Below are 18,393 nucleotides of genomic sequence, written 5' to 3' on the forward strand. Positions count from 1 at the left end.
GTGCGTTGCTGCAGTGCAGAGCTGACAGAGCTGGCTGAGTGTTGTGGTCCAGGCTTTGGTACTCCAGCCTCACATGTAAGGTCCCTCTGCCTGGGCTGTAGTCACCCAGCTGGGGCTGCCAGGGATTTCTTCTGGTAGGAGAGGAGACTCAGACTTCTCTAGTAGCAAAAGTTACCAGGTTTGGGGGAAGTTCAGGCTGCTGGGGGCATGAGGAAAAAATCTGTCTAGGTTGGGTCTTAAGGCAAAGTCAAGATCTACTAAGGAGCCAAACCACTGTAAGGATTTTTCAATTTTGTCAGCTGAGTGGGAGTCTGAGACCCACCACCTGTGTGTATCACCATCAGAGCAGATACCAGGCTTGACTACAGGCAGCAGGCTGGATCTGCAGAGGAGAGGCTGCTCCCAGCACCAAGGGAGTGCATGCAAGGTCGCTTTGAAGGCCTTCTTGGTAAAAACCCATGCAAGATGCCTCCTGCTCAAAACCCGTGCCAGCCGTGAAGGGTGATCTGTGTCCTTTCTGTCTCCCGGCAGGAACCTCGAGTGTAGCCAGAGCCTGGAGTGCAACTTTTGATGAAATCATAGGCCAGCACATTGCAACATTTTGTCAAAGATACATGTCGATGGATGCTCCTGGAGTGCTAGCAAAATACCCAGACATCTTTGCTGTGCTGATAATCATCATCCTGACAGGTAAAGCCTTGGAAGGGTTTCTGAGTGTTGGACTTCCTTCTTGTGTAACCTCACCGTTGGCTTTTGGATTAGGCACAAAGTCCTTATTTATTTTGGACAACATATATACAGTCTCTTTGCTACAAGAGTTGGATTGACCTATATAGCTGCAGTGGAGTTATCATGGGGCATAGTCTGTTTACAAGGTTTTCAATTAGAGGGGAGTGTTCTTGAGCTACTTTTAAAGCCTTCAATCGAGTGTTATATAAGGAAGAAAAGAAAAGATGACTTGTTATCCTCAATCAGGTATGTAAGTTTAATCCTTCACTCTACAAATCCTATTATACAAACATTTCACTCTGTTGCTCTATCCACCTTATTCCTATTTGATAATCTACCTGTTCTCAGTGGCTTGAGCCAGGAAAGTGAGGAAAACACAAAAAGGGATTTTGGAACAACCTCACGTACTACCGTTTGGTTGTGTGGTTGGTTGGGGTTTATTTCCCCCAAAATACATGGGCTTCAGTTTGCAGTAGTGAATGCAAGACTCCAGTTAAAAAAATCTACATTTCTCATGTACCTTTCTGTGGTTTCCAGAATGCAGAAGGTGCAGTGTTACCCAAGCAAGGCTATCCTGATATTTCCCACTCTGATCAGGATGGCTGTCTTGCATCATCAGCTGGGCTCATGGCCACAGGCTACATAAGCAAGGTTGACAGCTAGATTTGTATTTGGATCTGAGACTATATCAAGGACTGGTGAAGTCAAGAGCAGCCCTCTGTTTTCATGACTACATCTGAAGGAGGGAGTTTTTCCTCTTTGTTCATTTCTGTATAATAAGAGTTGGTGTAGTTTGAATTTAGAATCTGGCCTCTCATCTCAGATACAATGAAAAAAAAGCAGAACTCCTCACTTCAACACTGCAGAGCTGTAAAATTCTACAGATGGCCTCATTCCCCCTGCATGGAGCAAATTCCCTGGCTTTTAACAAAAAGTGTAAAGCATCTTTTCCACAAAAAGTTGCTGAATCAACAGCTTTAGTCACAAACATTGACACCAACTTGAGCTTCAGGCTTCTGCAAGTTACCTTACAAGTTTTCCTGGGCAGGTATGCAGTGTTACCAAACACTTCCCTGATGTGGCTGTCTCAGCTTACTTCCTATTTAAAAAGGAGGAAAGGTGAGAGCACACAATGCTCCCCTGTCCCTGAAGTATCTTGGAGTGGCACTAAGGACATCCTGTTGAGCTTCTGTTCTCACTCAGGCTCCTGTGAAGCTTTTTACTTTCTCCCTCAGCTGCCTTCTTAGATTTGAGGCATCTGAAGAGCAAATGCAGGTCACTGGAACTTCTTGTTCTGAGAAGCCAAGCTATGCCTCATTGAGATGTTGGTTGCCAAAGCCTGTAAATGTGCTCTTCTTCAGATGCTTTTAAGACCATAGGCTGAAATCCTTCTCTTGCTGAAGTCATTGGCACAGCTCCCACTGAGGCAAATGGGAGTAGCATTCCTGAGATGTCACCTTCTTCTCTGTCTTCAGCACTGGAAGTAGCTGTCTTCCTGCACTCCATCCTTGTGTGTATTTCCCCCTGCTTTTAAGGAAAGTTGAATGTTGTTTGTAAATTCTGCATGTGGCTGAGACCTCTAAGACAACATTCCTTCCTAAGAAAACACGTGGGATGCTTTCTTCTGGTCTCTGGATGGAGTTTGATGATCTGTCTAGGTGGCACAGCATAGTGCCATGAGGTGGCCAGAGTTGGTGTTGAAAGCTGTGGGAGCAGCTTAGCTGTTTCAGCAAGCACTTTGTCATGGCATGTGCCAGATGGGCATGCTGGGTGTCAGGGTGTGTCCAGTCCTGCAGTGCGAATGTCTGGGCTGGAGTCCTCATCCTCCCTTTGAGTTAATCCTGACCTGCTACTTGGCTTTGTGGAGGAATGAGGTGTGATAAGTTGGACAAAGCACAGCATGAACAGCGCTGAGCTACATCGGCAAATCTCCAGCGCCTGCTGCTGGTGGTGAAATAGCTGACTACCTGTCTGCCATGCTTTCCCCAGGGCTTTTGATTTTTGGTGTGAAGGAATCTGCCTTAGTGAACAAAGTGTTCACCTGTATTAACGTCCTTGTCCTCGGCTTCGTCATGGTCTCTGGCTTCGTGAAAGGATCTGTTAAAAACTGGCAGCTGACTGAACAGGACCTTTACAACACCAGCCACATCATTAACGGAGTCAAGTAGGTTGGAACTTTTCTTCTCAGCTCTGAAATAGATGCATTTTCAATGGCAAGTGCAGAGTGGGGTTTGTGGAGTGCTTTAGAAAAACAGTGAATGAGGTGGCTCCCTTCTTTGCCAAATGCCTTGGAGGCAAAGCTGGTTTCAGTGGGCTTTTGCTGAAAGCAGGCTTTGCTGATGGGCTAAAACTGATAGGAGAGAGGCTGGTACAGTGTGGACCTTTTTGCAGAGCTAACCATTTCCAACATCATGACCAATGTGGCATCCAGATTTGAGAGAAAAGAGTTTTTTAGACAGTCTTCTACTCAAGGCTACACCAGGCTGGCTCTGGTGCCTCTATGAGGTCATGACCATTATAGATCCCTAGCTTCTTTGGACACTTGGGCAATATCCTTTGGGCACCGCTGTACCTTTGGGAGATGTTGTCCCAAATGCCCCAGTGCAATGAAGGCAATTTGCAGACTATCCAAATGTATTGTAGCAAACATCACAAATGCATTTCTATTGACCTTTTGCTACCTGGCCAATATCCTGTCTACCCATACAAGATCAAAGTTAAGAAGCTTACAAGGGTTGCCAGTGATAGAAGGCTATTCATTTTTGCACAAGACTGTACAGGACAGAATGAAGGCCTTTAAATACCTCCATGTACATCAGCACAGTCCTGGCTTACTCTCTAAACCCTGTATTCTGGCCTACAGTTTGACAAAAATCATAGAAATTCATATTAAGTGTTGTGAGTGGGTCAGGCTGGGCTTGGGTACAAGCTGCTTGTTGAGCCTCTGCAAAATTAAGCCTGCTACAAAAAGAATTGCTTCTATAGGAAGAAAGATCCTTCCCTTTCCTTACTGCTGCTCCCATGCAAGGAGCAATTAGTGCAGTAGCTTCAAAATGTAACTGGAGCTCTTTGACCTGTAGAACTTACCATTTTTATAAAATCTCTCTGGGGTTTAACATTAGTTCCAGAATAATACACATTTAGGTTGTGCTATTTCTGCACATAACAGGGCAGTTTTCATCTCAGTTTCAACAGAGCTTCTATGAGAGAGTTCAGATGCTTACACCTGGTAAGACTCGCAGATTTGGGGTTTACTGTAGGTGCCTTAATTCATCTTTACAGAGGCTTTTCCCTGAAAAGTGACTTAAGTCACTTGAACTGAAGGATATGTTCTGCATGACTGATCACAGGCACATGATCAGGAGTCCTGATCCAGAGTGCACTGGAATCAGTATGTGTCTCTCTGCTGACTTTAATGAACTTTCAGTAAGCCTCAGCAAAGTGTTTGATGCATCAGGGATGTAGGCTCCTCTCCTTCCTCAGTGTTGCAAGCACAGTTTGGTTATGAGCTTGGCACAGGGAATTTCAAAGATGAGAATGGAGGAGTGGGCAGATTTTAGACAGTCTTGATACCCTCCATTGCTCTTTGATTTCTGCTCACCTACTCTTTCTCTGAGCCCATCCTAGGTGAGAAGTGGATAGTTTACGTTTCTCATCCTTCAGCTTTCAAAGTGACACGTGCTCTTCCAGAAGCTTATGTTGAAATGAATATGTCTTATCTACACACATGCAGTAATATTATGAGAGGAATTTTAATATTCATGCTATTTCATCATGGTCTTAGCCAAGACATTTTTATCCACCCTCAAAAACACGTGGTGGGAACAAACCATGAACCATTTTTATTCCATGCATTCCCCAGGTTGTTGCAGGCCAGTCCAAAGCTTGGCAGTGGGCAGAGCTTAGCATTTTGCTTGGCATTGGTATGCCAGTGTGTGTGAATAGGAGAGTGTGTCTCTTCATACTCCAGCTTTGGGTTTCATTGTGAGCTATATGAATAGTTTTGTTACTTCCCACCTCAGCAGGATGACTTCTAACTTGGTGCCATCCTTTTAGTCAAACACAGGAATACAAGGGTGTTGGAGGGTTTATGCCCTATGGATGGAAAGGAGTCCTCTCAGGGGCAGCCACCTGTTTTTATGCTTTTGTGGGATTTGACTGTATTGCTACAACAGGTAAGAGAGAAGATTTCCTCATTCTGGTTATGAACCCACTTGTTGTTGGATTTGCTTTCAATAATGTTGCACAGCACAGATAATGAGTAATTCAGTTCAGGGCACTGCATTCATCATCCCTCTGAAGCTCAGCCCAAAATACACCTCTGGCACAGCTGCTTCCAGTAATCAAAGTGCCGAGTATGTCCAAGCCTTTAGGTCCCTGAGCGTTGACTTCTGGCTGCTGTGGTAGGCAGCTAGCCTGTATAACCCACAAAAGCAAGCTTTCTCCATTCTTTTTTGCCTGCAGCACCCAATCTCATGGATGGTCACTGGTGTTGCTAACCAGGGTAGACTTCACAGGAAACATGTCCAGCTTTACCAGTTAAGCAAACAGGGAAATCCCAGGTTCAGATGCCTTGTATGCTGGTGAAGTTTGAACCTTTAACTCCAGATGATGTTTTAATCAGGTTATTCTGGAGTAGGATTCTTCAGTGCTTTCAGCTGAAGAAGCTTTGTTGGGTTGGAGTAGTTGAAGAGCCAAAGAAAGAGGGAGCCTCTGCGGAGTCTTCTGCAGCCTAAAGCTGTGGCTCAGAATCAGGGGGTGTTTTTATCTCCAAAGATTCAGAGATCTCCTTCTGAGAGAGAAACCACCAGCACTGCCATACTTCTCCTGGTTAAGAAGAATCTCAGTTCCCTGGAGAACGGAAGGATTAGGCTTAACTGCACATTTGGCAACTGAGTTGTGTCAAAGCTGGAGCAGAAGAATGAGCAGATCATCACAATGAGATAAAGCATTCCTGCCCCTTGTTCCAAGCGGTTTGAGAAGTGCTGGCTCCATTCCTCCAGGCAGACTTAGGGTCTCTCTTTGGAGGAGAAACACATTCATCTGCTCTTAACTTAGAGGTGTATGGGTCTCTGCTTATCAGTTCATCCTCCTAAAGTGCCAAACCTGAGGAGCTCTTGTTTTCAGTGGAGGACAGCTTTGTAGGACAGGGGAAGGCTTGAAGCTGTTTCTTAATTAATCTGTGCGTGAATTTTGAGTTTGGTTTTGTTGGTTGGTTGGGGGTTTTTGACACATTCATCCCAGCTTTGTTGTCAAAATTTTTGCATTAAAAACTAGAGGGAGTCCTTTATATTAAGAAGGATTTTCAAAGATCTGCATGATTTCCAGGTGCTGTGCAAGGCCTGCCATTCCCTGGAACTGGGTACCTATGGTGCTGTGTTCACTGGTGGAGATGGTAACTGAAATGGTCACCCAAAGAGCTGCCCTACAACTGCAACATAATTTCTTGTTCCATTACTTGTGATCATTAAAGTCTTTGTGGGGCTGCACCATCAGTGGGATAGCAGAAGTAATTGGAGGTTAAAAGAAACCTTTTGGGGAAAAGGACTGTTTTTAATCCAGATTGTTTCTGTGTATGAGTTCCCAAGAGCTCCACAAATGGTTGTCAGAGGGAGAGATGAGAGTGGAAGTGGGAGCAAACAGGCTGGGGTATTCTAAACAGATGGGGCAGGCCATCAGCAATGTCATGGTCATGCAGCACCTCACTGTTCCCAAGGCCTTTGAAAACCCCAGCCAGCCCACCCTAGGTGGGGATAAAGTTCTTGCTTGTTGTTTATCTGAAACTTCTATTCTAGGTGAGGAGGTAAAAAACCCTCAGAAGGCCATTCCTATTGGCATCGTGGCATCTCTGCTCATCTGCTTCGTGGCTTATTTTGGCGTGTCAGCTGCCCTGACACTCATGATGCCTTACTACCAGCTGGACACCAACAGCCCTTTACCCAATGCCTTTAAATACGTGGGCTGGGACGGAGCCAATTACGCTGTAGCTGTCGGTTCCTTGTGTGCACTTTCTACGAGGTGAGTCACTGCTTTTCCTTCATGCATCTCTCAAGGCAAGCACGTGTCTCTAGGTCCTTTCAAAAGTGGTGCATGTCAGGGCTTTTCCTATAAGAGACCTCATCACTCTGCAGCAACCTGAGGGAGGTTAGAGCGAGGAAGGGTCCAGCCTCTTCTTGGTGACAAGTGACAGGATTAAAGGAAATGGATACAGGCTGCACCTGGAGAGGTATAGGTTAGGTATTAAAAAAGTACTTCACTGAAAGGGTTACCAAACTTTGGAATGGTCTGCCCAGGGCAGTGGTGAAGTAACCATCCCTGGAGGAGTTCAAGTGGTGTGTGGACCTGGCACTTTGGGATATCATCTAGTGTTGACCCTTCAGTACTGGATCAAAGGTTGGACTGGATGATATTTGAGGTCTCTTCCAACCAGATATATTCTGTGTGCTTCTATGTGACTCTGTGTTCCTCTGGGACAAGTGAGCCAAGACCAGGGATGAAATTCAGAGCTACTGATTTCAAAATTAGTACTTGTTTCTGTTGGAATATCAGAGATGTACATGACCAGCATCACTTCAGAAAGTCCTGTCTAGGCAGCAGACTCAGCAGGTCCATCTTGATAATATGAATCTGGATTGAGTGATTAAATTGTGGAGAAAGCTCTACAGTGCAAGTGTGGCTTGCCCACAAGACATCCTGCTAAGTGAAGAGCAGACTTGACTACTGTCAGGTAGTGCAGGATGCATATTCTGGAGCATATGGGACTTAACCATATCCAAGGCTATCTGTTGCCTGCAGGACAGCCACCTGGATGGGAGGCAGGACAGGCCGGTGGCAGAATATGTTATCTTCTCCTGGAAGTCTGTTGTTTCAGGTTATCTTAGACATACTCAATTAAGTGAGTAACTCAGAGATGCTCATAGAAATTACAACCTTTTTGCTATCAGAAAGTCAGGGTGTTTTATGCCCATGGCTTAGTCTGGGTATCCAGAATCTTAGAGCTGCACCCCAGCTGTCAGCTATCAGTAACAGGGGGGTTCAGAGGGACCCTTTGGAGAGGAAGCTGGAGTGAAAGAAAAGCCACCTGTTCTTGTTTGTACTGCCATGATCTTACTTTGGTTTGTGTGCCTGTGCCCAGCAGGAGGTGATATAAGTAGATTATTTTCCCCTTTTGTGTCCTCAGTCTTCTCGGCTCCATGTTCCCGATGCCTCGGATAATTTATGCTATGGCAGAAGATGGACTTCTCTTTAAATTTTTGGCTAAAGTCAATGAGAAGAGAAAAACTCCAATAATTGCAACAGTGACATCAGGGGCTGTTGCAGGTAAGATCCAAAGACTTGTACAAAGGTGTGGAAAAAGGAGCTCATGCTGGGGGCAGATAAGCCCACCTGTCTCTAGCTTACTTATTAATCGGATATATTGCACAGCATGACATCCCAGAGCATGCCCTGGCTTTCCAAGGGGTGATTAAGCTGTGTGCCCATCCCTCTTTCTCAGAGCTCCTTGCTGCCATCCTTTCTCATGCCTTTATCTGCTCCCAGGGTGTTCTGCCGGCCATAAACATTATTAGCCCCCCACAGGGCGGCAGCCAGCAGCGTCTCAGCATTCTTGTGGCTATTGGCCTGGCTTGGCTGAACATGCTGCATCCTCTGTGGGTGGCAGCTTGGCAGAAGGCACCAGAGAGGCAGGAGACAGGCAGATGGCCCCCATGTCACTGGCATTTGTGAACCAGTTAGTCACAGCTGGCAGGCATCCTGTTCTCCCCATCCCTCTCCTAGCCCCCAGGAAAATGGAATGAAACCTCCCAGACGGCAAGGACCAGATATACACTCTTTTTGAGGCCATCCTCTTCCTTGCAATGCCTAGCAAAGAGGAGAGCCTTCCTGCTTCCTCTTCACCTTCTGCTGGAAATGCAAGATGAGCTGTCAGCATGTGCCACCTTTGGTGGCAAGGTGCTGCTGGACTGCCACTGTGGGCTCAGAGCTCCTGTTAAAGGGCTCAGCTACTGCTACTGGAACCTGCAGAACCTCCTCACAGCTGCTTCTCTCACATCTTCCTCTTCAGGCTTCCTTAGGTTCAGACCAGGGTAAAAAAGAGGCCAGATAAAGTAAAAAGAAAAACAAACATGCTTTGCCTTCCCTCCAGGTCTTCTCAGAGTGGTCTGTAGTGCCTAGGAACTGCAGAGACAGCACTTGCCATCTGAGCTTGAAGGTTGGATTGGTTGTTGGGCTCCTGGTGGTCTTAATGGGGACTCCAGCAATGAGGCTGTAGCTTAAACACCTTGTCATTGGTGGTAGCTGAGTGCACATACCCATATGAGACAAACAAGCTGGTGTTTACTGCAGTAAAAATGGTTCCTCTGATTCCAGCTAGTGAGGCTGTGCTTGCACAGCCAGTGAGGTTTGGAGCATTAACATTCCAAGTCCTGCCTCTGATGGTCTCAGGGTAGCTCAAGCTCCCCAACCAAGCCCTGAGCAGCAGTCACACATGTGCTGCATTATTGCTAATACTCCTGAGATTGACATGTTCTGCCCTGTTACTGACTTTTCTTCCCTCTCTCACCTTCGTCTCCTCCTACAGCTGTTATGGCCTTTCTCTTCGACTTGAAAGATCTTGTGGATCTCATGTCCATTGGAACTCTCCTGGCTTACTCCTTAGTGGCAGCCTGCGTGTTGGTACTGAGGTATGGATGTAGAAAGAGCCTCTCTTGGTACCACACAGACAGAAATCCACACAGTGATCAGATGCCCTTACAGTTTCCACGGACCCAAGAAAACTGTGACCATCTCCAGCTATAAGCATGTGAAGAACATGTTTCTTTATGCTCATGGGAGATCATGCTAGTTGGATCTACACAGGTGTCCTCTAAACTTGATTAGCCCTTGGTCCTGCAGTCAGTCCTGAATGCCCTTGGAGATATGCCAACGGGTAGGGATGAGAGATGCGTGGTCCCGGGTGCCTGTGTTGTCATCACTCTTGTTCCCACTGGGGATACAGTTTCAGGTCATCTGACTTTTGAAAGAGGATTCAAGACAAAGTCTAGCTGGCATGTGTTTGCAGGATCTGTGCCTTGGTCCCTGTCTTGTAAAAGTGCTGAGCTCCCATAGCTTCCCTAACCTAAGCTGAAAATTGAGCATCTTCAGTGCTTGGCACCTCACAGACAACCGCACTCAACCTGAAAAATACCTGTATGTGTTCAGTGAATTACTCAGAGTCAGGTGGAGACTTTTTACAAGCCCACAGCAAATGCACTGAAGCAAGAAGTGCCTTGCAGCAGGGGAGGTGCCAAAGCTGTGATACTGTTGCTCTGTGCCTGTGCGGTCCACCCTGCCCCTTGAAAATCCTTGATGATTTTCTTGGCCCTTCTTACTTTCCCTTTGATTTCCCAGTCCCCTCTTCTCCATACAGTTGTAAATGGCTGTTTAGTTTGTTTTTACAAGCAGCTGTACCCATTACTTGGTGTTTTCCCCATCACAGATTTGCAGAGTTGACAGACTGTTTTGTGGCAGCCTGGGCAGTGATTGGGCTGCCTCATTGACTGCCCAATGAAGTAGCAGCTGAACTGTTTCCAAAGCTGTGAGGTCCTGCTGCTGTGCTTGGAGCCAATAGTTTCACTTCATTCCTTCATTTGCTGTGTTTCATAAATGCCCATGTTGCAAACACATCCCCACAGGAGCAATTTTAAGGTGCCTTTCAAAATGGCTCTTTCCCTCAGTTAGGCTTGTGGCCTGGGCAAAACCTCCTGTAAAAGGGAGCTGAGGCTGAAAGTGTTTGTATTTTACAGACACACATAGTTGTGCATCGGGGCCCTGGTGAGGGAAGTGCCATCCATAAGGGCAACAGCAACAAAATACTGCTCTTTGTTCACCCCTTCCTTCGCTGTGTTGCATCAGACAATCTGGCAGGTCAGGGTCAGGGATGAAGGAGGATGGGGCAGCAGAAGTGTCACTGTGGAGTACGATGTGCAGCTGCCAGGGTGTGATATCTGCTGAGCTGTTAGCTCGGCCACCTCCCTGCCAAAACACAAGAGCAGAACTGCCACACGTAACCCAGTGGACTGCTTTTGACCGTCTGTCTGTCTCTCTGACTGCTGTCACTTGATTACGTTTGGTGACACAGATGATAGGGCTTATGAAAGTGCACTGTTCAGTTTAGGACACTGATGTTACAGCCAAGCTGTAGGTGATAATAGCTGACCATAGCTCGTGTTACGACAATGTTATTTCTCAGATTTCCCCCCCAAAACAGAAGGGTATAGGTGTTCTGTGTGCCTGTCCTGGTGCCACAGTGGTCTGGGGTGCAGCAGTGGCTGGCTGTGTGGCTTTTAAATGAGCAGTACTCTGAACCAAACCACTGTGGTCCTTATTTTGTTTCGCTTTTGCTAGGTATCAGCCAGAGCAGCCTAATTTGGCATACCAGATGGCTAGGACGACGGAGGAGACAGATAACAATGAGTCTGTGAGCACCAGTGAGTCGCAGGCTGGATTTCTGCCAGAAGAAGAGAGGTGTTCCCTCAAAGCCATACTATGTCCCCCAAATTCAGACCCTTCCAAATTCTCTGGCTCAGTGGTGAATCTCTCAACCTTCATAATTGGTAAGTACTGGGCAGTGCGGCTCAGAGACAGTAAGCCAGCTGGTAGGTCCTTGCACTCACCGTGGTGGGAAAGCTCACCTCCTGTCTCTAATTTTGATGAGCTCTTGTTATGGCTAAAATAACTGAAGATCTACAGATTTAATCTATAGCTTGAAATGGAATCCACAGGTGGGGGATTGTGTAGAGGGAAGGGCATGTCTCTGACAGAATGTTTTCATGTGTTGCTGTTTTCTTTGCCGAACTTTCAGATCCTGTTTCGCCTGCTTGTGGTTTTGCTGGGTTTTTTGTTGGTTTTCTTTTCCCCTTCTCGTTCTTAAAATAATGGGTAAGCTTTTGGTGTCTCTTCACAGGTTTCCTAATCGTGGGTAGTTGTATCCTCACTGCCCTTGAGCCGAGCGTTCTGATAAAGGCTGTATGGATTATTGCTACCATCCTTGTTCTTGTTGTCAGCTTCATTATATGGAAACAGCCTGAAAGCAAAACCAAGCTCTCCTTTAAGGTGAGTGACCTGCAAGGTCCTGCAAGCTAGAAAAGAGCTGTTTGTGAGGTAGTTGGGTGAGGAGGTTCATGCTGGCCTTTATCAGAAGGTGGGGCTTGGCCATACAGACATGTAGAGAATACAGGGATGATGTGAATTTTTCCATGAAAGGCTGCCAATGGAGCTGATGTTTTGAGCTCTCCAGCCAGTGTGGCTGTAACCTCTGGCAGTCTGTGCTCATTGCGTAAAGGGCCGTCCTACCAGAGCCGAGCGCAGCCTCTGAGTGTGGCTTCCTCTTGAGGTTTAACCTCAAGTGTCAGTGTAGTTTCTCTGCTGCAAGGTGCAGAACGGCCAAAGCAATGTTGTGGTAAGCCTGCTGCCCAGCACTGCCCCATGGGTAGGAACAGATATGGCACAGAAAGAGGGGCTGAAGGGGGTTAGCTGAGAGGTTGGAGGAGGGAATCAGGAGATTCCCAGGTCACATGGTCAGATCACAGGGGATGGCAGAGGACTTGAAAAGAAATGTAAATGCTGCTGAAGTCCAGAAGCTGAGAGGGCAGAACCTGGTGCAGAGGTGTGGCCAGAAGGGAAGAGCAGGACAATGCTTTTGAAAGCTGATGGTTGTAGGATATAGAAGAGAGAGAGACTAGAGGAAAAGGGAATTTTGAAGGGCCAAGTCAGATCATGGATACAGAAGGAGAGAGAGAACCCAAGATGAAAGCTTGTGTGTGAGGATGAAAGGGGTATTCACTAAAAGGCTCTGAGAAAGCGCATGTTCCTGGGATGACCATTCTCTCCTGAGCAGCTTCAGCTATGAAGAACTCTCATTTGCCTGCTCTGCCCAAGCACACTGTCCTTCTACATTAAACAAACACTGGGATGGGGGTTTTCCCCCCACTGTATAATCCTCAGAGCCATGTTTTATCATCATGATTTCAGACTGTTTCCCCAGTTTATTATATTAGTTTTGGATTCTAGTTCCACCCTCTAATCTGCTCTCATTTTGATTTCAGTTACAGTTTTTCAGTAAATGCTCTGATTTTGTTAATTTAATCCAACCAGAGATGCCCACAGTAGCGTTTGCAACTCATCTTGGGGTTATGGTCCCAAAAGTGGAAACAAAACTGACCAGGAGCAGAAAACTTAGGCTGACTAGGCTGTATTTTCTGAACTTGGTTCTGAGATCTTTCCCTTACACTCAAGAGTGTTTTACCTCCTTTTTTTCCCCCTCAGCCATTAGCCTGTCTGAGGAAAAAAAATTAGACCTGTCACTGCTAAACCTGTAATGGCTGTTTCTTATCTCCCTGCTGCCCTTTAGATGTTTACAAGCTGACTGCCTAGTGATTTTTCTCCAAAGTTTCTGGGAATTCTAGGCTGACTGGTTTGCTCCCCAGGTCTTTTTCTGCTTTTCTTTTTAAGAGGTAATTTGTCTGCCTTCCCCAGTCTTTAGAGACCTTACTGGTCTACCATGATCTCTCAGAGGTGCGTATTAATGGTTCAGAGATCACTTCTGCAATCTCTAGGTATGGAACTCACCCACCTAGGGAAATTGCATTTGTGTCCCTAGTGAGTTGACAAAGCCCAGTTTAGAAAACTATTCTCCTTCTGTTTTCTACCCATTCTGTAATGGTGTGAGCAGCTGCTCACCACAAATGGGTTTTTTTTTGTGGTGAAGCTTAAATCAAGAAAGGCCTACAGTATTTCAGTCTGGTTCTTTTTGCAAGTCTCCTTTAGCCTTAGGAGTCGAGGTCATTTTCCTCTTGATTTCAGCATATTCACAAACCTTGCTATTGCAACAATTTGTCCTTTCTGATTTTGTCTTTACACACCTGTGCTGTTTCTCTATATTCTGCTTCTTGCATTTTGCCTTCACTGTCTCCTTTGTATCTCAGATCACTGAGGCATTCTTGGTATAGCTACACTCACCTCATACATTAGTTCCTGGTTTTCCTCTGCTGTGGGATAATTTATTCTATAATTCTCAGTGACCTTGGTACCTGCTGGATGAAGTTCCTCTGACATTCCCCTTAGCTGGTTTCAGTGGGTGCCTATCATGATGCAGTCCTTGGTTTTCCTTTTCTCTCCTTCACCCCACAGGTATTTACTATTAGTGCTAGAATTTGCCTCTTGCCTCCTTCCAGACCACAAAACAAGGATAGCCATTCTCAAAACAGTTGGACAACATTGTTTGCTTCCTTCTCCCACAGTGGATTGATGTCCTGTCCTCTGTTTTGGCCTGACCTTGCCTTTTCTCAGATCTGACAGCTGACAAGTTGCTAACAGCCATCACTTCCTCCTAACAAGGGCTGTGATATTCTTGCCTGTCCATTAATCATCCCCAGGGATGTAATGTACCCCCCTTTCTTTTTTCAGGTACCTCTTTTGCCCCTTCTTCCTGTTGTGAGTATTTTTGTGAACGTTTACCTCATGATGCAGCTAGACCTAGGCACATGGATACGGTTTGCAGTCTGGATGCTCATAGGTGAGTTTCAGAGAGTAAAAACATGTTCAAAGTTACTAGATTTTGTTAACCATAAAGGTATTGTAGCACTCCAGGAAGGAATTCTGCACTTTGATCATCCTTGGGCAAACTTGGTGACTTAACTGAAGCCATTAGGCAGTGCATCTCAAGCTTTGTTTTGAATTCAAGAGCCACAAAGCCTTTGTGAGGACAAAGCAACAACCTACGGACCATATTGCAGGTCTCGTTGCCAGAAAGAAACTGTGCAGTGTTTCTTATTGGCTGGCCATCCAGGTGGCAGGACTTATGCTTCTGGAGCTGAAGGAGCTGAGCTGCATTGCAAGGTGCTGCCAGTAGCCACGTGGAGAAGGCTGAATTGCCTGAAATGTCCAGGGAATTTATTACAGTGAAAACAAGTAAGATTGGCATTAGTTGCAGATATCTTTTAATGAGTCTGTGGGTTCCCCTGCGCCAGGGGAGGTTTAGACTCGAGGTGAGGAGAAAGTTCTTCACCGAGCGAGTTGTTCGTCATTGGAATGGGCTGCCCAGGAAGGTGGTGGAGTCACCGTCCCTGGAGGCGTTCAAGAGGAGATTGGACGTGGCACTTGGTGCCATGGTCTAGTCATGAGGTCTGTGTTGATAAGGTTGGACTCAATGATCCTCGAGGTCTCTTCCAACCTTAGTTATACTGTGATACTGTGAGAGAGAAAGCTCCCTGCAGAATGGGCTGCAATGAGCTCACTGAAAAGCATGAGAAGGTCATTCTCTAACCAGGGCCTGAAAGGGTTGGCTCTTAGAGACTGGTCCCTGTGTTAGCTGTCAGGATGGCTGCACTTCCCCCTGGTGAGACCTGTGTCAGGGGGTGTTAGTTATGGTTTCCATTTCCTTACAGTGCCCTCTCCCCTTGGCTTCCACAGGCTTTGTCATCTACTTCACCTATGGAATCTGGCACAGTGTGGAAGCCACCTACACAGCCTCGGCAGAGGCAGAGAGAAACACGGACGCTGGGTCGGACAGCTGTAAATGACAGCGTGCTCGGCTTACGGGCAACTGAGGAGCAGCGGCGGGGAAGGAAGCTTTTTGGTGGGATCCTGAGCTGGGCTCCATCTGGTCAATCACTAATGCAGGGACAGGAAGTGTAATGCGGTACTCCTCGGCCCGCTGCTGCAGCTTGCAGTTTGCCCAGTTAAAAGGGATCACAAGGAAAAAAGCCAAACCTCCTGGCATACTCCTGGCAACACTGTCAGCTGCTCTGGGGCTCTGTGCTTTCCTTCCTCCTTCTCCTGTTGTGTTTTTTTGTTTGTTTCCAGTGCGTAGAAAGAAAACTGCTTCTGTGTGCCAGTTAACCTTAAATGCTGCTATGAAACCAGGCCTCAGAGAGGTCTGTCTTTCAGTAGCCCCAGGAATTACCTCCCCACAGATACTCTGCCTGGTTATACACGGAGCAGAATTTGTAGCGCTACTGTCAGGCTTAGCCCGGGTCCGTCCTTCTCCCGAGGTGAGCTGCGCCCCACGTGCACGCACACAAAGAAATACTCTCGCTCAACACCAGCTTTCACCTGGTTGCAGAATCACCTGCAAAACTTGTGCTCTCTTAAGTGTCAGCTCTCATAGTTTCTGTTGTGTTTAACCTTTTTAACTGCACACTCATGCGCTTTGGAGTGCGCAGCTGCTGTGAAACGTTGGGAGAGTGTGCGGCGAGTGCGGGTTGGGAGCGGTCATTTGCCAGCGCGCAGCTATCACCAGCAGGTGCTTCTGCTGACTGCACGCTCAGCAGAGGGGCTGCCAGGCCTAGCCATAGAGCTGTTTGGTGCAAGTGCTTGAATGGCTTGAAAAGAACAGGTGTCCCCAAAGAGCCATCCTACCTCTTGCCTTGGAAATCACCAGCAGTGTGGCTGCAGTGGTGGGGTGGCTAACAGAAGTGAGCTGAGCTCTGACATCAAATGGGGCCCTATTTTCCTCCCCCCGTGTCTGCTTTGTGTGCCAGATACATGGCATTAGCAAAGCATTTGGCCTTGAGAATTTGATTTGGCATGGACAGATGGAGCACATTTCTGCCCTGAGAAAGGGACATACAGGAGGATCCTTAGGGTCTTGAACTGAGGGCAGCAGCGCCTGGCATCTGACCCCTGCCCTGGGGAGGGCTGTGAGGGTGTCCAGGGGCACCCTGGTCCCAGTAGAGTGGGCAGCCCAGAAAACACTGCTAAGCTCTAGGCTCCAAATTGCTGAGAACAGAAACTTCCCCTTTTGGGCTGGAGCTCATCTCCAGAGCCTGGCTGTTGTCAAAGGTGGAAAATTTGGAACGGAGACCAGGGTCTGTGGTTGGCAATGCCTTGGTTTTGCTGTAAGTGAATCTGTTGAAAAATTCTCTCTAATAGCTTTCCTCAGCCAAATTCAGTCCCCTAAGAAAGGCTTCTTAAAGCATCATGAAGGTGGGCTGTGCCCATGTAATGCCACTGATTTAAACTCATGCTCCAGCTTGTGTTGGAAAACAACCATGGAATCACAGTGGTTTGGGTTGGAAGGTACCTTTGAAAAGTCCAGTCTCCCTGCCATGGGCAGGGGCAGACGTCTTTCACTCAAAGCCCCATCCAGCCTGGCCTTCAACACTTCCAGGGATGAAGCATCCCAAAAAAAATACTGCAGGAATACCTTCTTCCAACCTGAGTGGACACTGTCCTAGGTGTCCTCCACACTACTGCCTCTGGACACCAGACAATCTTTAATCTGTTTGTCAGCATGGTTCTTGCTAGCAAACAGATGGGCTCTTGGCCCCCTCATTCAGATGGAAAACTGAAGAACAGATCCCTGCATGACTTGATCAGGGCCTCACCAGACACCTGGTGCAGCAGAACAGGGAACCAGAGCATCACCTCCCAGATGACATGGTTGGACCATGGACCATCTCTCACAGGTTTCTAAGAGAGACTTACAGCTTTTCTGCCCACTGAAGAGTATCAGTGGTACCTGGGGCCTCCTGGTACACTGAGAGGCCCTTCTTGCCAGGGTTAGAATTGGAGGGAGTAAAGGCAATGTGTGCATTGCCTCCAGGGTGCATTTTAGGGTGAGTTGTGAGTGCAGTTCCCCCCCACAAAATTAAGTCAGGGTCTGCTCCATTCGCTAGGTCCTGACCATCTGCCAAGCCTTTCCTCCTCATGCATATGCAAATCAAGAGCCACTAGGCTTGAGGCCTGTTGTATCCAAGCACAGGCAAGCTCTACACACTCCATGGTCTGCTCTAAAGCACTGGAGATGTGGTGGTAGGAGAAGATGGAAACTCAAAGGGGAGCACTTTCCTGTTGTACCAAAAAAGTAAGGATGTTTTTCCCCGTCTTGGGTACCAGCTTCTGAGCAATTAAGACATTCAGCAGTGGCCATTTGGAGATGAATTCTGACTGGGAGTGTATTTCCAAAGAAAATGATTTAAAAATATGCAGATTTCTTGCTGTATGGAAATTCTTTTTCTTTTTTTTTTTTTAATATATATATAAATGTTAACTTATTTTTGTTGTCTGCCTAGGGGCCTGTTCTGGGATCTATATTCCATAACTTCAATTCAGCTTTTGTGGCATATCATAGCAGCGTGCAGAAGAACGGGAAGGTCTTGCTGGGAGGGGGGGGGTGGGGGTGTAATTTTTGTTCAGTTTTCTTTTCACCAAGAAGGTTTGTAGGAAAACCTTTCAGCTTCACCAGATTTGGTTTCTGAATGTGCCATTACCTCTAACAGCCCCAGAGCTGTTACCTGCTGCAGATGTGCTAGTGGAGGTGAGGAGCCTTAGCTCACCTCTCACTCCTCTGTCATGGCTTCTTCAACCCATCTGTTCCACGGCGCTGGGTGATGCTTTCTGTTGTGCTGTTGGTTGCTACTCCCCAGACAGAAGGAGGGAGCCTGCAGCCCTGCACAGTGACAGGGAAGTGTATCTCTCTTGCTTTCTGGCTCCCTGTTTCCCCTGTGTCCAGCTGCACCTGGGAACCTCCTGACCTTCTCCTGGTGTGACATGACCCAGGGAGTGAACCTGTTGGAAGGTGGCGAGTTTGACACAGCTGCATACTCCTGCCTGAACCCTTCCTGGCTGCATCCACCCCTTTCTCCTGTGTTTTGTGAGCTGAGAGTGGAATTTTGGCTGTCTTTT

General features: G+C 47.0%; 1 protein-coding gene across 1 annotated transcript in view; it reads left to right on the forward strand.

Moving 5' to 3' along the window:
• SLC7A1 (solute carrier family 7 member 1) overlaps positions 1-17,736 on the forward strand; it is a 47,458-nt gene extending 29,722 nt beyond the window's left edge. Inside the window, exons 4-13 of the mRNA XM_068143296.1 lie at positions 532-690; positions 2,719-2,893; positions 4,786-4,904; positions 6,525-6,747; positions 7,910-8,049; positions 9,308-9,410; positions 11,113-11,321; positions 11,672-11,820; positions 14,173-14,281; positions 15,178-17,736. Coding sequence (XP_067999397.1) covers positions 532-690; positions 2,719-2,893; positions 4,786-4,904; positions 6,525-6,747; positions 7,910-8,049; positions 9,308-9,410; positions 11,113-11,321; positions 11,672-11,820; positions 14,173-14,281; positions 15,178-15,287 — 1,496 coding nt within the window. The 3' untranslated portion in view covers positions 15,288-17,736. The remainder of the gene's footprint in view (positions 1-531; positions 691-2,718; positions 2,894-4,785; positions 4,905-6,524; positions 6,748-7,909; positions 8,050-9,307; positions 9,411-11,112; positions 11,322-11,671; positions 11,821-14,172; positions 14,282-15,177) is intronic.
• The last annotated feature ends 657 nt before the right edge of the window (positions 17,737-18,393 follow it).

This window comes from Melanerpes formicivorus, unplaced genomic scaffold (genome assembly GCF_026170545.1).
Source record: "Melanerpes formicivorus ecotype bairdi unplaced genomic scaffold, bMelFor1.0.p_v2 SCAF_1, whole genome shotgun sequence".
Lineage (NCBI taxonomy): Eukaryota > Metazoa > Chordata > Aves > Piciformes > Picidae > Melanerpes > Melanerpes formicivorus.